This window comes from Vitis vinifera, chromosome 15, assembly GCF_030704535.1.
Source record: "Vitis vinifera cultivar Pinot Noir 40024 chromosome 15, ASM3070453v1".
Taxonomy (NCBI): domain Eukaryota; kingdom Viridiplantae; phylum Streptophyta; class Magnoliopsida; order Vitales; family Vitaceae; genus Vitis; species Vitis vinifera.
Window position 1 is genome coordinate 419324 of NC_081819.1, and position 27780 is coordinate 447103.

Genomic DNA, 27780 nt, shown 5'->3' on the forward strand with positions numbered 1-27780 from the left:
GTATATGTTAGCAGAAGGTCTGGGTCTATCTGGAATTGTGTCAATATTGTTCACTGGGATTGTAAGTGGATATCAATTATTTTGATTGTCAGATCACCTATTCTTAGTTGAGGCTGTTAAAGAAATCTGGGGTTAACTTTCCAGGTTATGAAGCATTACACATTCTCAAATTTGTCGGAAAATTCTCAGCGATTTGTTTCTGCATTTTTTCATTTGATATCATCATTAGCAGAGACATTTGTGTAAGAGAACATTTAATTTTCTTATATTAAGTGATTGAACTTACCATTTCTTTATAAAATCTCCTATACCTTCTTGATTTTTTTTTTTGATCTGCAGATTTATATACATGGGCTTTGATATTGCCATGGAACAACATAGTTGGTCTCATGTTGGATTCATCTTTTTCTCAATTGTATCCTTGTGTCATCACTGTGAGAATTAAATTAGTGGTTTCAGTTCTTTGTCTATTGAAATTGCCTGTTGTCCTTAACTTGCTCCATTATTGCTCCAGCTGTTTATCATAGTTGCAAGGTATGTATGGCTTGTTGCCTAAACTTATGTATCCTTAACTGTGATATCACCATTTACAACATTATACAGTGTTTACCTATCTTGTACTTTTCATATTTTTGGTCATTTTAATGCATATCAACAATTACTCATATTGTGTTGATTGGTGAGAGCATGTGGGCATTGTGATTGGAAGATTATTGCATGAAATCCTTTAACTAGTTTGTGTAATTGTTTCATGAAGGGCGGCAAATGTCTTTTCTTGCGCATATATGGTCAATTTGATTCGGCCTGCTCATCGACAAATACCTTTAAAGCATCAAAAGGCGCTCTGGTACAGTGGTAAGAAGATAAGAAGAATATTTCCAGTTTCTTTGTTTTCTCTTTTTCTGTTGTGTTTTGTTTTTTCTTAATTTTTTTTTAAGAAATATTATAGAATAATCATGCATGATGTACATGACTAGGTCTTCGAGGAGCTATGGCTTTTGCCCTTGCTCTGCAATCTGTTCATGATCTCCCAGAAGGGCATGGCCAGACAATATTCACTGCAACCACAGCAATAGTTGTTTTGACGGTAAGCAACCTAGTTGATGTCCTTTTAATTGAAATCCTTTAGCAGGTGTTAGCTTGGTATATATTGTTCATCCATTACCTTTACTAGATTTAGTTTTTGGTCAAATTGATGTGTTAACATAGTATCAGAGCTCCGGTTTACTAGAGGCCTTGAGTTTGCATCTCTCTATCATTCCCCATCTATTTCTCTGTCATCCATGATTTGTTGTACTAAGGGATGGTTAGGCTGGTATACATTTTTTGCCTATTATGTATGAACTTACGATTTTGGGTCATATTGGTGGCTTAACAGGATGCAGCCTGGTTGCTGTGTTTTCCAATTTAGATCTATTATTACATATGTGAGTGAATGTGAGGGTTAATTCGAGTTAACGGATATTAGATATGCATGACGTGTATGTCTGCCAGCAATCTGGTCATAAAATATTCCACTCCTTTGTATTAGGTTTATAAAATGGGCAATATAAACAATTCATTAGCTATTTGGAAATTTGGAATTGTTTCTCCAGTGTTATGATTTATGTTCCTTGCTTTGTAAAGCTTGTGTTTCTCCTTTGCTCTTTTTTCATCATATGGTATTATCTTTGTGGCTTTCTATTTACTTGTAGATTTCTATAATAAAGGTTTCTTAGATTAAAAGTAATCATGGATTTTCTTTTCCCCTTAGAAAAATCTACCAGAACACCAACTTTTACCCAAATTTCCAAGGAGTCGGGACACTAATAGATGCAGTTCACTGCAACCCACCACTTCCACCTCCACAACCCCTACCTCATCTTCCTGCTGCCACCAACACCAATGCTCTTGACACAAAATCCAAGAACTTTCCAAATGGAAATATTTTTTTGATTGGAAACGACACAAAGATTTATTGATAGAAAAAAAGTACAAAAGAAGGATGAGGAATCCTCCTGCCAAAGACAGCTAAACTATAGAAAAAAACACTGAAAAACAAGCAAACACTCTAAAAAGACCACTCCTTATGGAGTACATACAGCTATCCAATCAAGATGTAACGCATTAAGGGGAGTCCCCTTAAAAACCTTGGAACAATAGGCCCAAAGAGAAGCAAGGAAAACAATAGAGTCCCATAGAGACTCTGAATTCCTTGTTTTATCCTCAAAAATCCTCGCATTTCTTTCCCTCCACACAATCCGAATAAGAGCGATGTTTGCAGCTTGCCACAAGGCTATCCCCCTCTTAGTCGAACCAAATCCATTGAATTTGATGTACATCATGTCAAGGATGCTTCTCGGGGGAACCCAATCCATCTTAGCTAACTGAAATAACCTGTGCCATAACCCAATCGTCAAGGAGCAATGAAGAAAAATATGATCAGCTGATTCCCCATGCTTCATGCACAGAATACAAATATCCGGACTAAGGGCTTTGTAGGGTCTTCTCACTTGTAGCATGTCATTAGTATTCACCTTCTTGTGTGCCACTAACCAGATGAAGGACTGCACTTTGAAAGGAATTTGAGAATTCCAAACGAATTTAGAAGGAAAAACCTGAGGAGATCCAAAAAATTGGGATAAAGCTAGAAAGAAAGATTTAACTGAAAAAAGCCCTGAAGAAGACAAGGGCCACAATCTGGCATCTGGAACCGAAGGAGATAAATGCACTCCATCAAGAGAACGCATGAGGCCTTCTAAGTCCTCAATCTCAAAATCTGACAAGTTACGATGGAAATTTAAATTCCAAGAGAAAGGACGAGTAGGACCGAGAACTGAAGAAATAGGTATGTTTTTATCCAAGACTACTCTAAATAAACTTGGATATTGGGATCCCAAAGGTTGGTCCCCCCACCACAAATCTTCCCAGAAGCGAATTCTTTCCCCATTTCCTACCACAAATCGAGTAAACGAGGAAAACTCTTGAAAGACTTGAGAAATAGCCTTCCAAGGACAACGATGTGACCATCTGACTATTGTGTTAGCATCCCAACCATTGGAGTGTGAACCATAGATGCTTAGTATGACCTGATGCCATAGAGCTGAACCCTCTCTAGGGTACCTCCACAACCATTTCCCTAAAAGAGCGAGATTTCTCAGAGAAATATTCCCAAAACCCAAACCCCCTATTTCCTTCGGTTTACACACGACATCCCACCTGACTAAATGATCCTTTTTGCCTTCCCCAATCCCTGACCATAAAAAATCCCTCTGCAACCTCTCGATTTTTGCAGCAATTGAAGCGGGTAACTTAAATAAAGAAAGATAGTAACAGGGCATATGGGTAAGGCAAGATTGGATGAGAGTTATCCTCCCTCCGAAGGATAGGTATGCCTTTTGCCAACCATCTAATCTTCTTGAAATTCTCTCAATCACAGGATCCCAAAAACCACCTGCCCTGGGGTTCCCGCCCAAAGGAAGACCCAGATATAGTATAGGCCAGCCAGAAGCCTTGCATCCAAGTGTCTCAGCCACTCTTGAAATATGAGCATGATCCAAATTGATGCCATAAATATTGCTCTTGTCTAAATTGACCTTAAGTCCAGAAATATGCCCAAATGCTAACAAAAGACTCTTGAGAGTCTGCAAGTCTTCCTCCCTAGTGTTAGAAAAGAAGATGGTGTCATCGGCAAATTGCAAATGAGATACCCTAGTTCTGTTTCTACCCACCCTGAAACCCTCCAACATATTTCTTTCCTCAGCTCTCACAAGCATCCTACTCAATACATCTGCTACTAAAGTAAACAAAAAGGGAGATAAAGGGTCTCCTTGTCTTAATCCTCTCGATGCCTTAACCCAACCTTTAGCGCTACCATTCACCAATACTGCATAAGATACCGAGGACAAGCATCCATTCATCCATTTCCTCCATTTAGGACTAAACCCCTTCTTCTCCAACACTTGATCTAAAAAATCCCACCTTACGTGATCGTAAGCCTTTTCAAAATCAATTTTAAAGACGACTCCTTCCTCCCCTGATCGTCTTCTCTCATCCACTATCTCATTTGCTATGAGGACTGCATCCATTATTTGTCTCCCTTGAACAAAAGCTCCTTGAGTAGAATGGATGGTTTCATGTAAGACCCCTCTTAGACGCCCAGAGAGCACTTTGGCTATTATCTTATAGAGACTAGTGATCAAACTAATGGGTCTAAAGTCTGAGATTTTCTTTGTCGTACTCTTTTTGGGCAAAAGAACAATGAAAGAGGCATTAGTGCTTTGATTGATAACTCCGCTCCTATGAAACTCTGCAAACACTCTCACTAAATCCTCCTTAATCACATCCCAGCAGTCTTGGAATACTGCAATAGTAAAGCCATCAGGCCCCGGAGCCTTGTCCCTATCCATCTGAAATATGACCTTAGAAATCTCTTCTTCTGTAAAAGGGGCAACCAAACTTATTGCACTTTCTTCCGAAATAGGGGACCAATCTAAACCTTCAATACTCCAAGACTCTCCTATAGGATTCGCGTAGAGTTTTTCAAAGTAGAGTAAGATCTCCTCTGTGATGCTCACGACATTATTCAACACTAAGCCCGTTTCATTTTCCAATGACTTGATATACTTCCTATTTCGCCTACCATTAGCCACTTTATGAAAAAACTTAGAGTTGCAATCCCCTTCCTTAACCCATTTCACCCTAGCTTTTTGTCTCCAATGGATTTCCTCCCTCAAAATTAATTCCTCTAGCTCCCCTTTTCTTAAGGCTCTTTGACCTAACAATTCAGAGGTGAGACCCCCATCCTGCTCGATGGCGTCTAAGTTAGCTAAATCCTTGAGGATACTTTTTTTCTTTTCATTAAGCACTCCAAAAGAAAGCTTATTCCATTCCTTCGCTTTGGCTTTAACAAATTGTAATCTCCTCATGAACTTGTGGCCTTCCCATCCGTTTCCTTGAAAACCCCTCCAACAATTTCTAAAGTTCTCCTTGAAACTAGGATGTTGCAGCCACATGTTCTCAAATCTAAAAGGAGTTGGGCCCCACGTGAACGGATTGGTATCCAAAGCAATTGGCCAATGATCCGAGGTCCTTCTGATAAGGGTTTCTTGAATGCCTTGGGGAAATAGTTGCCCCCACTCATTTGAGTAAAGGAAACAGTCTAATCTCTTGCACACGGGAGACTCTTGCATATTTGACCAAGTGAATGAAGCGTTCCGAAGAGGTGGATCGAGTAATTCACTTTCACTAATAAAACTATCAAAGTCCCTCATGCTTGAAGTTAGCTTAGAGCCCCCCAATTTTTCTGAACTTCTCCTTATGACATTGAAATCACCGCCCACACACCACAACGGAAAAGTTAGACCATAAATGTCATAAAGTTCCACCCAAAAATCCTTCCTAAGTGAGGGACTATTTGGACCATAAACTGCAGAAATCCAAAGAGGTCCACATCCCTCCAAGGCGAATTTGACCGATATCGAGAAAGAGCCTAATACCACCTCCTCCTTGCTCAACTTTTTTGAGTCCCAAATGAACAAAATCCCACCAGAAGCCCCACACGCCGGGAGAATAACCCAATCCTTATTTCTGACCGTCCATACACTGCCCACTAGCCTTCTGTCGCACTTCTCCTTTTTTGTTTCCTGAATCATCACAACATCCGGCTTCTCTAACCTAAGGAAATCTTTAATCACTCTTCGCTTATTACTTGAACCCAAACCCCTAACATTCCAACTGATGATTTTCATGGAAAAACACGCAGGCCCTAACCCTCCAAACCAAATCCACCTGGATTCAAACGCCTATGGACCTCTATTCTTCCTCCTAGAGTACACCTTAATGTCCAGAGAGCATAGGACCTCACGTACTTTAGCCATTTTCCTAGGGGACAGGCCATCTATAAGAAAGTCTTCCGGCGGGGATGCCTCATTAACCCCCGGACTGCCTGGCATCAGGTTAGAAGACTTCCCAGGGGTAGAACTCTCGGACATCTGGTTAAAAACATCTCTCTGATTCTCCTCCTCAACATGGACAGGGATGCCAACAAAATTTAATGGGCCAACATCGCCTATTTCGGGAAAAATTTTAAATTTACCTTGATTTACCGAAGGAGACTGGGAAAGAATTTCTGAATATGGGAGATGAGGACCGAAGGGACACGGAAGATTCATTGCCAGATTACAGGAAGGAGAGGGATGAGGCTCGGGTGGTTGAGAAGAAAAAGGCTGACTTACCTCCAAGCTTTCCACTCCCGGAACTTCACAATTTCCTCCCAAAATGATGTCTTTACCTCTGGTTCTTGGAATAGAAGGTGACACCGTGACTGAAGAGCTACCAGGATTGTACCCCGCTCGGCCCGTAAATCCTCCTTTGTCTTCTTTGAGTTGGGATTTTCGCGATTCCATCACTCCTCTTGACGTCGAGGTTTCCTCCTTCGACCAACTGTTGCAATTCCTTGGCAGAAGACAACGGAAGATGGGACTCTCTTTGATACCTCGAGTCTGATGAGATCTCATCCCGCCATCCACTTCCAGATTGTGGCCTTCGCTAAATGACGCTGCGCTCCGTAGGGGAAGAGTCTCGCTGCTACTCCGTTGTCCATGACGGCGATCCGCGCTTGGAAGGAAGAGTTTGGACCACGTCTCCCTTGAATCCATTGTTTTTTCCCCTTGCGTGAAGTCTTCCTTCTGATCCATTGGAGCTTTCCCCTTTCTTGCTGCACTTTCTCTCTCTCGAGACCCATATCTCAAGCCAGACGACATCGAGCCACCTTGAACTTGGCCCAACCCCGACGGGCCTGATGACTTACAGCCCACAGTCCGACGCCCATAACTCTCCTCTTCTATCTCTGAAGGTGGGCTAGGGTTGGATGAAATCTGGGCCCGAAACTCATCGGCCCGACCATCCTCTCCGAGATTTACTTCGACGTCAGCCCTCTCATCGCCTGAACGAGGCTGCGTGGTCGCCTTTGCAGAGGAGCCCGCTCGCTGTGGAGAAGAAAGGGAAGCGGCAGCGTCATGGGCTTGAGGGACGTCTGGGCCAGCGTGAAGCCCACGACTCCTTCTCCCTTTTTGGGCCCTTACTGGATGGGCTTTAGTGGAAGACTCAGGCCCTGTGGGCCCAAGAATGACTTCCTCTACTAAGCCCAATCTGCTCCCTTCCCATCCATTCTCCCTTTTGGCCGCCATGCTTGTACTTGAACGCCGATAGCGTGCCCGGGGAAGAAGCTCCCTCCTGTAGCACTCATTACCCCTGATACTACCTCGTAGCCCCTCTGCAAATTTTGGCGTCTGAGAGACGCGACCCCCTTCTTTCAACCACTCGTACCTGCAGTGGGATGTCTCGGACGTGACATTGCCGTCTTCGCCCTCTTCTCCGATGACTGAAACTGCTACAGTATGTTTCCAGGCCCCGTCTTCCACCTCGAGCAACGCTAGAAGCACGACTCTAGGATGCATCTCCACCCACAGCTTCACCTTCGTCAAGTCCAACAGCTTCACGGTTTCCCTTGCTACCTCCGTCACCCTCCCCCACTTCTTCAAGATGAATTTCAGCTGGTCTACCTCCCACAAGTGAAAAGGAAGGCCTTTCAACACTAACCAACCCTTTCTGAATTTTCCAGGAATAAACATATTTTCTCTTAGCGACCATCTTCTTAGGAGAACAAGCCTTCCTTTCACTAAAAGCCTCTCCTGCTCTTGTAACCATTTTGCTCTTCCTGCTGTACTCACAAAGAAACACCCCTTAAAGGCGGAAATGGGGTTTATAGACACCATACCTTTCACTCCCAACAACCTCGCAATGGCCTTGCCTTCATCAGTCCAGTCTTGAACTTTTTCTTTGCATTCACATATTACGGCTCTGGCCCATTTTCCAACTGCTAATGGAACTCCACTCCTAATTCCATCCTCTGCAACCACCTCTGCGTATGACCGACCACCTCTATATATGCTTTTGCTCAACTGATTATTGCCAAACATCTTCTTCCGCTCTTCTCCGACTTGATCAGAATAATCTTGCACTGAAATAATCGCCCTCCTAAGGACTTCCCATCCACTACCTTTATCACCCTCGGGGATGACAAGAAGTAAAGGATTCCTTCTTGTGGCAATCTCGGTGATTTTCATGAAACGCCCTCTATTGTTGAAGCAAATCTCCATCAAATGGATCTTATTCTCGCCCCTGAACTTTCGTGTGAATCCCCTGGTATTCTCCAACTCCACAGCTTTCTTCAAATGCTCCGTTAACCAAACCACCTCCTCCCTTCCAAATCCTACTGATACATCAAAACCACGGCTCCTTTCTGTTACTGAAACCCAAGTTCCACCATTCGATCCTTCAAACTTCACCTGAAAAGACTTTTTTTCCACTTCAAACTTTTCCACTTTGCACTTCATCGTGCCTAAACCTTCATCAAAGTTCATGTCTCAAGAGCAAGAGACAACGTGGTGGTTCCCAGTAAAACATATAGCTGCTGGCAGTCAACTTTGTGGCAACCAGAAGCAACCCAAAGCTTCCTTAACCTCTTTGTATCCTACAATCCAATTTACCTTCTCGCTATTTTCCAGTTATTCTAGTCCTCATGTTTCCTGCTGCAGATTTGAAGAAATGGAGAGGAAAGATTGGCGGAAGACCTACTTTCCAAATGGAAATATTGGAAATCTGAGTCCCAAAGTGTATCAGGTTTGCATGGAAATCTTGTAAGGTATAATGCCACTTGGAGTTTTAAGTTATCTAAACGCATATTAAGACGACTTGATAGGACAAACTCTCCTAAGCAATGTTTAAAAGATGGACTGGAGTGGCCGGTCCGACCATCGGCTGGTGACCTTTCTGATCTGATTCGCCCTTTTGAGCCGATGACCTATTGATTCAGCCTTGAACCGTTAGAATTGGCGGTTGAACCAATGAACTGAGTGAACTGGTCGGTTCATAGTGAACTAAATGGTTCATTGGAGGGAGGAAGGGAGGGAGGGAGAGAGAGAGAGAGAGAGAGAGAGAGAGAGAGAGAGAGAGGGAGGACTAGCGGCGAGGTGGCCAGTGGGGAGGGTGGGCGTGGGTATAGTGAGAGGGAGAGGGAAAGAAAGGGGGAGGGCTGGCGGCGAGGTGGCCAGTGTTGAGGGTAGGCGTGGGTATAGTGAGAGGGAGAGGGAAAGAAAGGGGGAGGGCTGGTGGCAAGGTGGCCAATGGTGAGGGTAGGCATGGGTATAGTGAGAGGGAAAGGGAAAGAAAGGGGGGGGGGGGGGGGGGGGGGGGGGGAGCTGCAGCTGGTAATGGGAAGAGATATAAAAATGAAATGGGAGCTGTTGCTGGCGGTGAGGTGGCCAGTGGTGAAGGTAGGCATGGGTATGGTGAGAGAGAGAGAGAGGGAAAGAAAGGTGGGGGGAGGTGCGGCTGGTAATGCGAAGAGATATAAAAATGAAATATTATATATATATGTGTGTGTGTGTGTGTGTGTGTTTAAGAAGAAGAAGAAGAAGAGAAAGTGGGAGGTGCGGTTGGTGGGAGATAGTGGAGATGAAGTGTGAAAATGGAGGGTCCAAATGGACTCTCTAAAAATGGGTATATATGGGCCTAAAAATTGGGCTCTCTAAAAATATATTTATATTTATCTTTATCATTTAATTTGATATATCAAATATAAAAATGAAATATTATTAAATATTTTAATATTATATATATATATATATATATATGTTTAATTTCTTATAAATATTTTTAATTTTAATAATATATAAATTATATACTTATGATGTCACTTGTTCGATTGTGGTTCAACCATATATCCAACCAGTGAATTGTGAACCAATAACTTTTTCAGTTCAATGATCGGTCTGATTCTAAAAACATTGCTCCTAAGCAATAAATGAAATTTTTTTCATTTATTTTTTATTATTCTTTTTTCCTAGGTCGAACTAAATGGAGCCTCGTTGAAGCTCTCGTTTTGATTAACTGGAATGTTCAACATCAAGTGATAGAAAATAACTTATGATTAAAACTCGAGACCTTATATTTGATAGACTACAAATACAAGTTCGTTTTTGAATGGATAGTGGAGATGAAGTGTGAAAATGGAGGGTTTAAATGGACTCTCTAAAAATGGGTATAAATGGGCTTAAAAATTGGGCTCTCTAAAAATATATTTATATTTACTTTTATCATTTAATTTGATATATCAAATATAAAAATGAAATATTACTAAATTTTTAATTATATATATATATTATATTTATGATGTCACCGGTTCAATTGTGGTTCAATCACCGATTTGACCAGTGAATTATGAACATATAATTTTTTTGGTTTAATAACTTGTTTGGTTTTAAAAACATTGCTCTTAAGCAATAAATGAGCCTTTTTTCATTTATTTTTTTATTTTTCTTTTTTCCCAGGCATAACTAAATGGAGCCCCGTTGAAGCTCTCATTTTGATTAATTGGAATGTTCAACATCAAGTGACAGAAAATAACCTATGATTAAAACTTGAGACCTTGTATTTGATGGACTACAAAGAGATATTTGAATCTTTTAGAAATTAGGAATAAAATAAGTCCTTGATTAAGTTTACAAGCAAAAATATAATTTTCTGAAATGTGTGATAAAATTTACTAATGATTTGATTTCAGCCAAAATACCCATGTCTATGGGATATGACATAGGCGCGGGTGTGGGATCTGTATCAGATATACGTATATTCTATCGGATATAACTATTTATCTCATTACTATTTTATTTACTTTTTAATTTTTTTAAATTGTATTTATATTGCATTTGAAAATTATTTTCCTATTTATCTCTCTTTCTTACCTTTTTTTTCTCTATACTTATAATAGATAAAATTTAAAGGTAAATATGATAATTAATAGCAAACAAAATCTAAAGATAAATATCAAAATTAATATCTTAAAAAATCTAGGGGTAAGTTATTATAATTAATTTAAAAAAAGTCAAAAATTTTTGCATGATGAGAAATTAAATATGTATTATATTTTATCAACATTTAGTGTATTAGAAGATTTTTATTATATTGCTATAAACTTTTAAAGTTTTAAACTAATCAAACTTTACTAATAATGTGGTATGATATTTTTTTAAGAACTTCTCTCAACATCATATTAAAATTAAAGACCTATAATAAATAGGTTCTTCATGTACTATTAGTGGTAACACTAAAAGTAAAACAATGTTTAGCATCTTGTCAAATTAAAAAAGTATAATAAATTTATTTTCTAACTATCTTATTATAATAGAAAAGATATAATAAATATATTTTATAACTATAATTAACCATGCGGTATTATAAATAACTTATCTTACTATTGTTATATTTAGTGTTGATTTATTTTCATTAAGTTGTATCCAAGTACCCTCACTCATAGTTGATATCATTTTTCACCCAAATCCATGTGTCTTAAGATTTTGGGATGCAAAGGATTTGACAACTATACACATACTTGCACCCAACACCCGAACCCATGTAACAGAGCTGACAACCAAATTTATGGGCTATCAGTAATTCAAATTTTCTTTTTTACAAGCTTCTCTCATAATGTTCTAGTTGTAAAATTTTCATTTGCTTTCCATATTCATGTAATTTACCACTAACCTTCTAAGAGGTGCTGTAGGTTTTGTTGATTGGAGGATCAACAGGTACCATGCTGGAAGCTTTACAAGTTGTAGGTGATGGCCATGATGGTCCCATTGGTGAAGTATGTCATGTGGAAGATTAATTATTTGCTAGTTAGTGTATTTCAGTGGCAGTACATAGATCTATTGGACCTGGTTTATATTGTTCTTCTATTGTTTAAAATTTTTACAAGAATATACACCACCTTAAACTATCGTCATCTGTTTGGGTAGAAAACATCTCTCTCCCCTTGGCCCCACCTATTGCTCATGCAGGAAAAAATATCCCAGTTTAAAACTGTCTATCAGAAAGTTGACACCAGTAAAGAAAATTTTGAAATGGTAGCTCAAACCTCTATTTCGTACATTGATCTGTATGCAAATGCCCTTTCAGGGGCTTATGAGTAAGATGTCATTTTTGTTCTCTATTCTCAAAAGAGACAAGGAAAAAGAAAGTTATTTGTATACTTATTGGCAACTGTGACAGCTACCTGAGGTTTGGGTCCCCGTGGAGAGTCCTAAGGTCTTGACCATGAAGGTTCCTAGGTTATCAAAAAAAAAAAAAAAAAACTGTGACAGCTGCATTTTCTCTATTAACCGGTTGGTTCTTATTCTTTGGTATTTTAGTGTCCTGCAGATCATGAGTTAGTGAACTGTTGTACTTTTTTATGATTATTTTAACTCATCAAAATCTTGATTGTTTATTATATTAATTTTATTTACTTATTTATTGATTTTCATATTTTTGTTTCAGAGCTTTGAAGTGAATAATGGCTATATTTCTCCTCCTTATGATGAGGAGGAGTCATCTGGGAACAGGCTCAAGATGAGACTTAAAGAGTTCCATAAGAAGTAATGGAGATCTGCCTGTCATTACTTGAATAGGTTTTGCATTTTCATTAATTTTGAATGCATCTAATTTTGTTTTCTTTTTGCAGCACGGCAACGTTTAGAGCACTAGATAAGAACTATCTCACTCCATTCTTTACAACTCAAACTGGAGATGATGAAGAACAAGAAGACTTTGGTATGTTCAGAGTTGATAACATATATCTTGTTAAGAAATGAAGTCATGAATCTGCTACCTGAAATTTTGAGTATCTCTCAACAAATGTGAATAGTTAATGCCATTATTGATCCTTTTGAGCATGGTTGAGTAATGTCACTATAATTTTTTAAACTCCAGCTTAACTTGCTAGTTGAAAACCACCTTATGTTTAACCTAATCATAGATAATGAACTTGTTATTCTAAATCATAAGTTTGAGGAAATTATTATAGGTTTAGAGGTGCAGATATTTGGCTTTAGGAAATTACCATTGCTGTCGACTCAGTGGATGTTATTTTTTAATCAGAAACAACAATTTGTTGAAAGATGAGTAAAAAAAAATGCAAGAATATGAGTAGTTACTAATTAGGGTGATTGTGGAGCCAATAAAAAAGAAAGAAAGCAACCCAGAAAAAACAATCAAAATACCCAAGGAACTATCCAAAAATTTGTGACTGAAGGAGGCATGGAATCCCCTATAAAACCTCTATCTCTGAGGCATCTCATTTAACCACCATCTCCACTCTTTGCTTAGCTAATCAAGGGATTCTAGTGTTAAAGAATTTCAATTTTGTAGACCAGTCGATGATCTTATGCATCTGAGCATCCAGTTACTAAGGTCCTTGCTTCTTCTATGAAACCTAGGATGTAATGATGGCCGAGTCACCTCCCACTCCATCTGTGTGATCTTCAAATACTCCATAATATCTATTTGCCTCAGGTTTTCACTGAGTATCCATTAAACCTAGGCATCCTATTATGAGGAGTGATTCCCACTCAACATGCGCTTCTTTAAACTTTTTACTCATGCAACAAAAAGATCCTCCATCCAACATGATTAGACACTGGAATGCTTGAGAACCCAAAAGTAACTAGTACAGTTGACTCTGTAAGGCACCATCTACCCTTGAAAATCCTGACAGTTCTCTCCAGTGAAATTACCAATGGATAGCAAGTATAACCACTCACCGGAAAACCCTGCTTCTAGTCTTTTCTTCAAAAAACCACTGTCATATTTGTTATATTTCTAGGAGGAATGTAAACAACCTAACAAGTCCAACAAGTCTATGCTGCAAGCCTTTTGCCATTATCAAACACTTAAAGAATAGATGGTCAACTATCTCACTGCTACCTCGGAACATAACACAATGCTTCAGGTTGAAAGCTTTAAATGGTCTCCTAAATTGCAATATGTCATTGACTATGGTCTTTCTATTAAGCTTAGGCCAAGCCAAAGACTAGCATTATATGGAATTTTGGGTTTTCAATTGAAATTGGCTGGAGGGGAAGTAATAGATCCTCAGATATGAATAAAGTCTGAAAGAAAGAATGAAGCACAACAACCTTATAGGGTTAACAACTATACTTTGTCATTGGGAAAGGAGGACAAGTAGTAAACATGGGATAAGGAATGCAAGATCGAAAGGTCATCAATTTTTGAGTCCTAAAAGTTATGGAAAAAGTTGAAATTGCTTATGGTGGATGACAAAGAATGGTTAGAAAAGAGGACAAAGAAGAATTAAAATGACAAAGATGGGATAATAGTTGATTAATTGCTGAATGAATATTTCACATATCTCACGGGTACTTATATAGAGTACACAAAACTTATTTTAGGATAGCCAACTATACAAAACAATATACAACTATACAAAATATTGACAATTGTATAAATCACAACAATAAAATAAATTACAGCTGTAATTCATAGTTGCAACTTACCTAAATCACAGTTGTAAATCATAGTTGTGAATATATGTTGACTCTCCCTCTTAAGTTGGTGCATAGATATTACACATGCCCAACTTGGATAGTGATGCATAGAATGGACCACTAGTAACAACATGAGTTATCATACCCACCAATTGATCTGCACTTTTGATGTAGGGAACCCTTGTCATGCCAGAATCTAGGTTATTCTTGATGTAGTTCTTGTCAAGTTCAATGTGCTTAGTTCGATCGTGTTGTATCGAATTATTTGCAATCTTAATAACTATTGTATTTGTGAAAAGAGAGAAAAGGGAGAATACCTAATTTTTGTTATTAAAAACTATTAATAATACACATTGGACTTGGGTATATATATACATGCTAGTGGGACCCATGATACAATAAGGAAAAAAAAGGAAAAGTAAATAACTGAAATAACTGTACACTATCTAACACTCCCCCTCAAGCTAGAGCATATATGTTATATGTACCAAGCTTGTTACAAATGTATTTAATTCTACGACTTCTGTGAGATTTAGTAAAAATATCTGCTAGTTGATCATTTGAATTGACAAAACTAGTCGCCACACATCCTGATGCGATCTTCTCTCTAATGAAGTGACAGTCAACTTCAATGTGTTTGGTCCTTTCATGGAAGACTGGATTGGATGCAATATGCAAAGCGACTTGGTTGTCATAGATGAGCTTCATCTGTTCATCCTTTCCAAATCTCAACTCCCGAAGAAGATGTTTCAGCCATATGAGTTCACATGTTGCCAGAGCCATAGCTCGATACTCGGCTTCAGCACTAGATCTGGCCACTACATCTTGTTTCTTACTTTTCCAGGATATTAGGTTACCTCCAATAAAAACACAATACTCGGAAGTGGAACGTCTATCTGTGGGTGAGCCAGCCCAATCTGCATCTGTGTAACCAACAACCTAGGTATGACCTCTGTTCTCGTATAATACACCTTGGCTTGGTGTGCTTTTGATATATCGAAGAATGCTAATTACAGCATCCCAATGGCTATCACATGGTGACTGTAGGAATTGACTAACAACACTCACATGAAAAGAAATTTCTGAACGAGTAATGGTGAGGTAGTTCAGTTTACCTACAAGTCGCCGATATATCACAGGATCTCCTAAAGGCTCCCCTTGTCCTGGTATAAGTTTGACATTTGGATCCATAGGAGTGTCTACCGGTTTGCAGTCTAACATACCGGTTTCTTCCAAGATGTCTAAAGCATACTTCCTTTGGGAAAGAACCACATCGGAACTGGATTGAGCTATCTCAATCCCTAAGAAATACTTGAGTTTCCCCAAGTCTTTAGTTTGAAAGTGGGTGAAAAGGTGTTGCTTTAGTTTTTGAATACCATTTTGATCACTGCCTGTAATGACGACGTCGTCCACATAAACTACCAGATAAATACACTGCCTCGAAGAGTTATGATGATAGAAAACGTAATGGTTTGCTGTACTGCGAAACATGCCAAACTCCTGAACAACAAAACTAAAAAGGCTAAACCATGCTCGAGGAGATTGTTTCAAGCCATATAGAGAACGGCGTAACTTGCACACTAAATCAGACTCCTCCTGAGCAACAAAACCAGGTGGTTGCTCCATATAAACTTCCTCAGCAAGATCCCCATGAAGGAAAACATTTTTAATATCTAACTGATAAAGAGGCCAAGAATGCATAGCAACCATGGAGAGCAATAGACGAACAGAAGCTATCTTGGCAACAGGAGAGAAAGTGTCACCATAATCAGAACCATAAACCTGAGTATAACCTTTAGCAACTAAGCGGGCCTTAAGGCGATCAACTTGACCATCAGGGCCAACTTTAACTGTGTAGACCCAACGACAACCAATTGTAGATTTACTAGAGGGTAAAACAACAAGATCCCAAGTGCCATTGGAGTGTAAAGCAGCCATTTCATCTACCATTGCCTGTCGCTAGCCTAGATGGGAAAGAGCCTCAGGGGTGCTCTTGGGAAGAGAAACAGAAGATATAACAGAAACAAATGCAGAATAGGGTGAAGATAATCGATGGTAACTCAAAAAATTGTAAATGGGATGAGGATTACGAGTAGATTGATTACCTTTCCGAAGAGCAATGGGTAATTCAGTAGAAGGAGGTAGAGCCGGGGCAGGAGAAGCCGAAGGGATAGGAAGTGAGTCAACAGGTACCTCAACCAAAGAAGGAGGAACAACGACACGATGATGACGATGATAAACCTGAAGTGGGCGAGAAGGCACTGCATCAGGTGGGGAGATAATGAGAAGGGGTAAGACTTCAGAAACAGGAAGAGACTTAGAGGTAGAGAAGAATGGTGAGTCCTCAAAGAAGGTGACATCAGCGGAGAGAAAGTAGCGATGAGTCTCAGAGAAATAACAACGATAACCCTTTTGAAGTTTGGAGTATCCCAAGAAGATGCATTTTGTGGCTTTGGCAGAAAGTTTGTCCTGTCCACGAGTGAGAATATGAACAAAGCGAGTACAACAAAAAACACGAGGAGGAAGGAAATAAAGTGGTTGGTCAGGGAAAAGAAGGGAATAAGGAATCTGATCGTGTAATACAGATGAGGGCATATGATTAATCAAATAACATGTTGTAAGAACAACGTCCCCCCAAAAACGAAAAGGAACATTACTATGGAGAAGGAGAGTACGAGCTGTCTCAACAAGATGTCGATTCTTACGTTCAACTACCCCATTTTGTTGAGGAGTATGAGCACAAGAAGACTGATGAAGGATCCCATGTTGGGACATAAATGAAGCAAATGGTGCAGAAAAATATTCCCTGGCATTGTCACTGCGTAACACACAAATAGAAATATTGAATCGGGTTTGGATTTCAGCGTACAATTTCTGGAAAATAGAGAATAACTCAGCTTGATTTTTCATTAAAAATAACCAAGTACATCGAGAATAGTCATCAATGAAAGTGACAAAATACTAAAATCCTAAAGTAGACGCTGTTCGACAAGGACCCCAAACATTAGTGTGGACAAGTTCAAAAGGAAACTTTGCCCAATTATTCAAACGCTTTGGGAACCGAGACACGAGTATGTTTCCCAAGCTGACAGGACTCACATGCAAGCGACGACAAAGATGAAAAACGAGGGACCATTTTCTGGAACTTGGATAAACTAGGGTGGCCCAGGCGACTGTGAATGAGAAGGGGAGCATAAGTGGAAATGCAAACTGCAGGAGTTGAAGGCAAGGTGAGGTGATAGAGGCCTTGAGACTCACGTCCTATGCTAATCGTCTTCCCCGTACTCCGGTCCTGTAAGGTCACAAATTTATCAGAAAAAGTAATAGAGCAGTTAAGAGTATGAGTGATTTTGTTGATGGTGATAAGATTAAAGGAACACTCAGGGTATAAAGGACAGAAATGAGAGGTAGAGAAAGGAGAGGATGTGCCAAACCAATGCCTTTAGCCACAGTTTGAGAACCATTAGTTAAGGTAACAGTAGGTAAGACAGAGGTAGTAGTAATAGAAGAGAAAAGATCCTTATTACCAGATATGTGATCAGAAGCACCAGAATCTAGAATCCAAGGTCCAAGAGAAGATGTGTGGGTAAGACAAGCAGAAGCATTACCAGTCTGGGCAACAGAAGTAACAAAAGCTGACTTGGTGGCCTGATAGCGGAGATAGTCATCATACTTACTATTAGTGAGGGAAATACCCTGAGATGTGGAGGAGCTTGGAGGCTGAGGCGGCTGAGGATTAGATGACTGGGCCATGTGGGCAATGCGGGGAGGCCGCCCATGTAACTGATAACAGCGATCACGAGTGTGGCCAAGCTTATTGCAATAGGTGCAATGAGGACGTTGGCCTCTACCTCGGTTACCACTGAGTCCTCCTCGAGAGTTAGTTTGAGAAACTAACATAGAAGAATCTGAAGTGTTATCAGATGGCAAAGTCTGAGTGGAGGAGATACGGAGGAGGCGAGCAAACACATCATCCAAGGATGGAACGGAGGAACTGCCAGGAATTTGATCGTGGACGGTCTCAAGATCTAGACGGAGGCCAATAAGCGTAAGAACCATGAAGAACTTGTCAATCTGTGTTCGTTGATCCCCAACATCAGTAGTAAGAGGCATCACAGTCAAGAATTCCTATTTAAGAGAGGCAATCTGACCAATATAAGTAGATAAATCCATGTCTTGTTGTCTGACATTGATAATAGAAGAAGCCACCTTATAAAGATGTTGGATATCATTTGTGTATAGCCCTTTCGCCTGATTCCAAAATTTAAAGCATGTTTTGTAGGCCTGAAGATGAAGCAGAATCTTAGGATCAACTGATTGCCATAACACACTACATAATTGTACATCTATCTTTCTCCATTGTACTCTGTCAACCTCAGGGACATCCACCTCCTGCGTAACAAGGTGATCCTCATAACCTTGACCCATAAACCAAAGCTCCATAGAGGCAGACCATGACAAATAATTTTCACTGCCAGCCAATCTCTCCGAAGTAATCATAGGAGATCCGGATATAACAGAGGAAAAAATGGAACTTTTAATAGCCATATCTACTTATCTGGAGAACGAAATATGTTTGGATCAAAGAGAGCCCTAATACGGCTTTAGATTGCGGTTCCTAAGACACGTGCAGGGCTCGGGGTGGAGAGGAAGTCACCGGAGGTCGCTGAAAAGGCTGTTTAGAGGGCCGGCGGAGACAAAAACCCCAAAAAAATGCACTCGCAGGGCTCGGATGGCACAAGCACAGATGGAGAGTGGCTAGATGGCGTCAGGCGAGGTTGGAGGTGGAAGCGCGTTGCCGGAAAGTGCTCCATGCACTTACGCGACGACGCGTGAAGTTCAGGCCGCCGGAGAAGAAACGCGTGTGGCTGGCGCGTGATTGAGATTCTCCCTCCGGTGCTTTGACAAAACTTGAAGATCTCCTCCTTGCGCACCTGATGGTATGGTCGGTGTCGGAAAAGGACTTTGCCGGAAAGAGTCACCGGAAAATTCGCCTGCGGTGAGGGTTTTCTGACGGTGGTGAGGGTTTTCTAACGGCGATACGGTTGACCGAAAAGCTTTAGGAGATGGGGAAGGTGACCAGAATGAAACACGGTCACTTAAAGGTTTCCCAGAATTGATTCACGGATAAATCGGAAATAATTAGGTTTTTTTTTTCTCCCTAAGCTCTGATACCATGTGAAAAGAGAGAAAAGGGAGAATACCTAATTTTTGTTATTAAAAATTATTAATAATACACATTGGACTTGGGTATATATATACATGCTAGTGGGACCCACAATACAATAAGGAAAAAAAAGGAAAATTAAATAACTGAAATAACTGTACACTATCTAATAGTATTGTCACAAAAGAGTACCATAGGTTTCTTAGGACCAAACTCAAGCTCGCTCAAGAGAATTTTTAGCCAAGTAAGTTCATAGTTGCATGATTGAACACTCAGTATTCAGCTTCTGCACTAGACAATGAGATCACATTTTGTTTCTTACTCCTCTAGGTCACCAAATTTCCTCCTACAAATGACATATACCTCGAAGTAGACTTTTTATCCAATTTGGATTCGGCAAAGTCAGAGTCTATGTAACCCTCAATATCTAGATGTTCGTGTCTGGAGAACATAATACCTTCTCTTGTAGAGGACTTCAAAGAGGCTAGGATGCGATTTACTGCATTCATGTGTTGGTCACTCAAATTATGCATGAATTGACTTGTAACTCTAACTGCATATGACTAGTCATGTCTATTGTGGGTTAAGTACATTAATTTCCCCCACTAGTCTTTGATATCTTTCCTTGTTCGTTGGAATTTGATCAGGATAGATGAACAAGCCATGATTTATCTCAATGGGAGTATTAACAAGTTTGCAAGCGGAGTTACCAGTTTCAGCCAAAAGATCTAACATATAGTTCTGTTGTGAGAGGAAAAGTCCTTGCTTGGATCGAGACACCTCAACGCCCAAGAAGTATTTTAGAGCACCCAAGTCCTTCATTTCAAAGTCTCTTGATAGTTAATTCTATAATTCTAAGTGTATCCCTTGGCAACCACTCCTTTGTACCTATCAATTATCCTATTTGACTTGTACTTTATTGAAAACACCCATCTCACTGTCTTTTTTTCTTGAGGGAGCTCAACCATCTCCCAAGTAGAGTTCTTCTGGAGAGCCTTTATTTCTTCTAACCATAGCAGACTTCCACTTAGGATCTTTATGGGTTTCCTGAAAATGACTAGGAATAGACATGGAAGACAAATGAAGTGTAAAAGCAAGGTGAGTCTTAGATAGACGATGATAAGAGACAAAATTAGAAATGGGATAAACAACATTAGAGAATGATTTTGAGAAACCAATCTATTAGGTTCTTTATAATCATAAAGACTATATCTCCTACCTTGATCACCAACTTGTGGATTCAAGGTAATAGTTTTTGAAGTTAAAGGTGAAGGAACATGTACCTCAAGATTGACTTGGAAGAGTTATTCGATGGCATGGTAGTATCAATAAGAGGAGTATTGGAGCCTAGAGGGCATATGACAGTAGCATCTTTGTTCTTCCTTGTATAACTTGTTGGAATAATCTAGCTTGTCTTTCATCCCTTCTTTCCTCAAATTCGTAGTTAGGTGCTATAGGGTTGGGAGCATCTAAAGACTCCCCCTTACCCAAATCAATTGAATCCTCCCCTTGACCTAAAATCCATACTCTCTTCTCTTCGAGCCATAGTTTTTCCTCTTTCTTACTACTAATCTCTCCCTGAAGAGGAACCAGAGACACATTCCTAGAAAAATAAGAGTCCCCTTCACAAAATTGAACATCCATGGAGATATAATATTTGCCTATAGGAGGATGAAAACATTTATAGCCCTTTCGGGAATTAGAATAACCAAGAAAGACACATTTAAGAGTACGAGGATCAAGCTTATCCCTTTGATGAAAGTGTATATGAACATAACATACACAACCAAAAACTTTAGGACAAAAATTCAAAGCAGAAGGAATAGGGTGAAATTGTGATAACATTTGCAAAGGAGTTTGATAATCAATAACACAAGCAGACATTCGGTTAATGAGAAAGGCAACAGTCAGATAGCCTCAACCTAGAAACGTTTTAGAACATGCATAGTAAAGCATAAAGCCCGGGACGCCTTTAGAATGTGGTGGGTTTTACGCTTTGCTATGTCGTTTTGTTGTGGCATGTATGTACGCGACTGGTGAAGGATTCTATTTTCTTTGAATAAATCAACAAGGGATTGATTCACAAACTCACGACCATTATCAGAGTGAAAGACCTTAACCTGAGTATTAAATTGTGTAGCAATCATTTTGGAAAATTGAGGAATAATATGTCGAACATCATTCTTAGACTTATGCAAATATATCCGGCTCACCCTAGTATAGTCATCAATAAAAGACATGAAGTATTTATGGCCCAAAGCAGGAGTAGAAAAGGAACCCCAAGCGTTTGTAAAAACATGGGTAAAAGGAATTGGATTTTTATTGAGACTTATTTTAAAAGGTATATGATGATTTTTAGCATAAATGCATTGTTCACACCTTAAATTAGAAACTGAAAAATTTCAAAACAACGGAGGAAATAAACGTTCCAAATAAGAAAATGATAAGTGACCTAATCAACAATGCCATAAAAGAATCTTTTCTCTATTAGACATCTCTCTTGCTACTTGAAAACCATAGTTAGATTCAAATTTTAAGTCCCTTGCCCCCTCCAAGTGGTATAGACCTCCCCTCTTTTTCCCAATGTCAATCACTTCGTAAGATTGTCCTAAAACACATAGTGAGTAGAATTGAAGGTTACAGATTAATTGAGATGTTTGGTAATCTTGCTAATAGAAAGAAGACTATTTGAGAGATTAGGCACAGGTAAGACAGAGTGGGGGAAAGTGAGATATTTTTAGCTCCTGAAATCGGCATAGGAGTCCCATTAGCAACTTGAATAGACTTAACAGATGAGGGCATTAGAGGGTCTAGCAAGGAAGAATGACTAGTGATATGATCAGTAGCCCCCGAATCAATTACCCAAGTGTTAGAGACATTAGAGATAAAGGCCAAACTAGAATTACCTTCTTGAAAAGACAATCAAGAAACTTGAGAAGGATAAGCTGGAAGAGTAGTGTCAGTAAGAGCAGCCTGAGTTGATTTCTTGTTCTTTCTTTCAGCTTGCTTAGGCTCTGGATATCCATGTTTATTCTAGTAAACATCTACCGTATGTCTAGTGCTATTCTAGTGAGTGCAGAAGCGAGAAGAAGAGTTGGTAGGAGTAAAAGATGTTGTTTGTGTGTTATTCTTATGGACAACCATTGTGGAAACTTCAGAGTGATCTTTTGTTCCCGTGGTGACCTGCCTTTACGCTTCATGACGGATTAGTGAATAGGCTTCCTCTAGACTTGGTAAAGGAAAGGTGGCCAAAACTGGACTGCTAATTTGATCTAAATTATGATCAAGACCTGCAAGAAATATATAAAGGAAATCCTCAGCAATACGCTTCCTGTGTTTCTCAATATTAGTTATACACGCCATATCATTAGGTCTTCGATAATCAAGCTCTATGAATTTTGAGTTTAACTCATTGTAATATTCTGCAAGGTGGTCACCTTGGTGTGATTGAAAGGATTTTTTTCATCAATTCATATACTTGAGAAGAGTTAGAGACATCAAGATAACTCCTCTTGACTGAATCCCAAACTTCCTTACCTGTTCCACATTGCACAAAGTGTGATATCAATCAGTTAGTCATGGAATTGATGAACCAAGACTTGACTAGAGCGTCTTCGGCCTCCTATTCATCATAGTTTGGGTCATCCTCTGTGGGTGCAACCTTTCTTCTTGTGATATATCCCTTCTTATTTCTGCCAGCAATATGCATCTCCAAAATTTGAGACCAAACACGATAATTAGTACCATCCAACTTTATAGAAATTGTTGGAGAGGCATTCTCATGAATGGTCACCTTGGATGACCTTTTGCTATTAGAAATACTTACATATGTTTTTGCAAACATGATATGATAATGAAGACGGTGAAAAGAAGGGAAGAAGTGTCAGCTAGGCAACAATGAAAATTCTCTACTTTTTGCTTTGATACCAAGTTGATAAATTGCTAAATGAATATTTCATATATCTCATGGGTATTTATATAGAGTACATATCCAACTATACAAAATAATAGACAACTATATAAAATATTTACAGTTGTATAAATGACAACAATAGAATAAATTACAATTGTAATTCACAGTTGTAACTTACCTAAATCACAGCTATGAATATATGTTGACTACAACATTTGGACTAAGAGAACATGTTATGTATTGAATTCATAGCAGTTGGTCTCCCCATCATAGATCTTCCCACAAATGAATCTTTAAATTGTTATTGACCAAAAAAGGGTAACATAAGATAAATCAAGGATGCTCTTAGTACTAGCTTTCTAATCACAAAGCCTGACTAGAATTTTGCATCTCATCGGTTGGAGTGTGAATCATAAATGCTTTTGATAGCCTTGTGCTGTGGATCATTTTCCTCCTTAAGAAACCTTTAAGACCACTTACTTAATAAGACGCTATGCCTCACAAAAACCTGACCATATTATTAGTGTAATTCTTCCTTGTAAGGATAGCTAAGCTACCTTCCACTTGTTTTGCCTTTTTTTTGGTTAAGTTATCTTCCACCCATCTAAACTTCTAGAGATCCTTCCTAAAAGGGTCTTAAAAAATGAGAGTTACATGATTTTTTTTTTATTAGAAACAAAAATGTATTAAATATGGATGAATAGGTTGCCTAATTGGTTGGGGGGATGTCAGGATGTGTGGTGAGGCACACTATCCTAGGTTCAATTCCCATAGCTGGTTGAATGCCCTGAATTACCTGTTGCTAATTGTAGTGGGCATGGTCAACACTCTTTAAGGTTTAGGTACCCATAGGAAGTTTGAAGGGCCTTGTCTTAGAAGGTTCCTTGGTTATAAAAGAAAGAAAAAAGGAAAAAAGTGTGTATAGCACCACATGGGAATATACAAAAAGGACATCTCATTGCTCTAATATCAAATAAATGTCTACTTCCAAAAGAGACCTAATCAATGCTCCTCTCCTTTCTAACCCGACCCTTTCAATCTACACATTAAATACTAGTTGGCCTGGACCACATTGAAAGGAATTCCCTTAAATGCTAAGGTTCATGAAGCGTAAAAGGAGGAAGAGAAATGAATGAGATCCCAGTCTTTGAAGTCCTTGCTTTATCTTAAAAATTCCTAACATTGCTTTCTCCCCAAACAATCGATATCAACATGAGACATGAGGTTTGCTAAAGAACCTTGCCTCTGATAGAGCTTCCCAATCCCCCATATGAGATAGTCATCATGTGACATATACTCCTAGGAGGAATCTAATCCAAGTTGGCTAGTCTAAATAGTCTATGTCATAGTTTTAAAGTTAACGGAGAATGTAAAAAAAGATGATCAATCAATTCTCTACTCTTCATACACAAAGTGCAATAATCAAGACTAAGGGTTTTGTAGGATCTTTTCAATGTAGCACGTCATTGGTGTTTACCTTCTTGTGTGCCATTAGCCAAGTAAAGGCCTTAACCTTAGATGATACTTCAGATTTCCATAACTAATTAGTTGAGTAGAAAGGAATTGAATTTGATGGATTGGACAAGGCTAAAAAGAAAGACTTTATTATAAATAATCCTGAAGAAGATGATGGCTAAGCTCTCACATTTGGGATGAATGGGATAAATACACACAAGTGAGAGAGGACACGAGTTTTTCAAGCTCTTCTATCTCCAAATTAGAGAGGTTACAATGGAAATAAAGGTTCCTAGAGAAAGGGGAAGAGATCTTAAGGATTTATGTGATAAGAAGATTTTTAATTGTGATAATTCTGAATAGACTTGAAAATTGTGAGCACAAAGGTTGAGCACAAAGGCAATAAAAAGTTCTACAACTTAGTATGGAGTGTAGACTATTCTGATGGTGATGACTCATTCAGAAAGGGTGTTTTTATCAAGATTTAGATTAAGCCCTAAGACCCACCCAAAGACTAAGATGATAAGCTTAACATTTAATATCCTTTTCTCTAGCTCTAGACTAGCAAATAGTATCATCCACAAATGCAAGTATAACACTCTAATGTTTATTTTTTCCTACTAAGAAGTCTTCTTACAAATATCTATCTTCTGCTGTAAGCATCAATTTGCTCTCTCCCTGTCTGAGCCTGCTAAGTGCCTTACACAACCTATAGCGTGTCCTAACTAATACAAAAAACTTAGGAAGGATGAGCAGCCTGAATCCAGTGATTCTGATCTAGGGTGAAATCTTGTATAAAGCATGATTGATGAAGCCAGGGTGAAGTTGATCATAAGTTTTTTCATAGGCAATTTTGATTATTACCCCTTCCTCACCTGAATGTAATTTTGTGTCTGTCATCTTATTTTCAATTAACACTAAATCTGAGATTTGTCTTCCCTTCACAAAAGCTCCCAGTGAGATGAGATGACACATGGATACCACCTAGCAATAAATCTTATAGGGACTGGTTACAAAACTGATAGGCCTAAAGTCAAATACACTGTTGGTTTGAGACTTTCTGAAAAAACAAAGGTGATAGAAGTGACATTGCTGCTTCAATCCACTGCCTTGCTGTTAACAAATCCTCTTTTACAATTTACCAATACTCCTGATGAAAAGCTAAAGAGAAACCATTAGGGCTTGTTATTCATTTTGAAGATGACCTCTTTAATTTCCTCTTCAGAAAAGGGGTGCTCTAACAAACTAGCCCTCTTTAAAGATGGGGGAGTGGTTCACAATCCCAGTCCTCTAGGGATCACCATTTGGCTGTTCATGAATCCAACAGAAAACCTTAAAAAACCTCCTTAAATGCAGTCCTGTTTATCTACCATTACCCCAAGTCTATTGGCCATGATTTTGTCAATTTCTACTATCTTCTACCTTTGGCCTATAGAAAATTTAGTTAATAATCTCCTTAATTGAGCCATTCCGCTCTTGATTATTGCCTCTAAAGCACCCCCTCCCTCAAAAGAATATCTTTTAACTCCATATTCCTCAAAGCTCTAAGGGATTTAAGATCAATTGACAGGTTACCTATTCCTCTGGGGTTGCCAGTTTCAATATCCCTTAAGATAGAACCTTTTCTTTTAGCTTAGCTTTAGTAAGCTGCAATTTTTTCACATAAGCTTGTGACCTCCCAAACAATAATCTGGGAATCTTTTCACCACACTCAGTAAAAGCCTCAAACTGAAATGGGACCAAACCCCAATTAAATGGATTAGGGTCCACAACAGTTTAACAATTGATTGAAACAAGTTGGGGGAGTTTTCTATCATTACAAGGAAAACAAAATACCTAGTCATTGGAAAGTAAAAATCTATATACTCTTTTGAAGATGGGTATCCTGCATTTTTAAACACAGTAAAGATTTCGTTCTTGAATGTGAAATTAACAAGGTCATCATCTCTAACAACTCTATCAAAAATCTTTATGCTCCATGAGTCTAGAATGCCAAGATATTCTTTAAGACACTGTTGATGACATTAAAACCTCCTCCCCTATCCTAGGACAAATATGTTGGATCAAAGAGGTCCTCCAACTCTAGGTCTTAGACAATTCAAGCAATATACCAGGAAAAATAAAAATTTCTCCTCATTTTGAGAAGAGTCTGATTCATACTGAAAAAGAGTAGCCACAATTTATTTTTATTTTTATTTTTATAGGTAAAATTTTCCCCATTGGGACTTGAACTTGGAACCTCCCACTAACCCTCCACAACCCTTCACCACTTGAGTCAAGCCTCAATGGCAAGACTAGCCACAATCTATGTTACATGGGTTCAGGTTTAGGTGTTTGGTGTGGGTGTGTATAAGTATCTCATTCTTCACACCCCTTGTCATGCCTACATTGGGTGAAGTTAAAGAGTATGAGTACCACAGGCTTTAGTCTCATGTATTTTTAAAACATTTGGGATCTCAAATGAATCTGAGATTTCCATTGAAGAACCAAAAGTAGATACTTAAAAAAAAATTTCTAGTCACTCAAATTTTCATAGATGATTAAAGGACCTGAAATGCCAAAGCAATCTAAAAAATTCCACCCTTACAAACATGGACTGCAATTTGGAATATTTGAGTTTCCTGCTATTTTAAAAAACTCTCTGTAAATTTAGTGTTTTATGACCTCTACTTGAGAGATGTTTTCTGTGCTTGCATTTAGTGAGGCTAATGTTTGTGGAAGCCAAAAGGGTTCTAATAAGAGGAACAAGGGTCTTTAGAAGAGTATTCATGAGGAGGAGCTGCCTCCTTAGAACCTCTAAGGCCTTGCAACACAACTAGGAGGATAGTGGAAGCACCATGTTCAAACAACTTTTCATGTCCAAGGCTGCCAACAATGAG

General features: G+C 39.0%; 1 protein-coding gene across 1 annotated transcript in view; it reads left to right on the forward strand.

The window, feature by feature from the left end:
* LOC100264300 (sodium/hydrogen exchanger 6) overlaps positions 1-27780 on the forward strand; it is a 47544-nt gene that overhangs the window by 14492 nt on the left and 5272 nt on the right. Inside the window, exons 13-21 of the mRNA XM_002271829.5 lie at positions 1-61; positions 145-242; positions 340-415; positions 515-534; positions 758-855; positions 978-1087; positions 11606-11689; positions 12361-12458; positions 12545-12633. Of these exons, the coding sequence (XP_002271865.1) occupies positions 1-61; positions 145-242; positions 340-415; positions 515-534; positions 758-855; positions 978-1087; positions 11606-11689; positions 12361-12458; positions 12545-12633 (734 nt within the window). The remainder of the gene's footprint in view (positions 62-144; positions 243-339; positions 416-514; positions 535-757; positions 856-977; positions 1088-11605; positions 11690-12360; positions 12459-12544; positions 12634-27780) is intronic.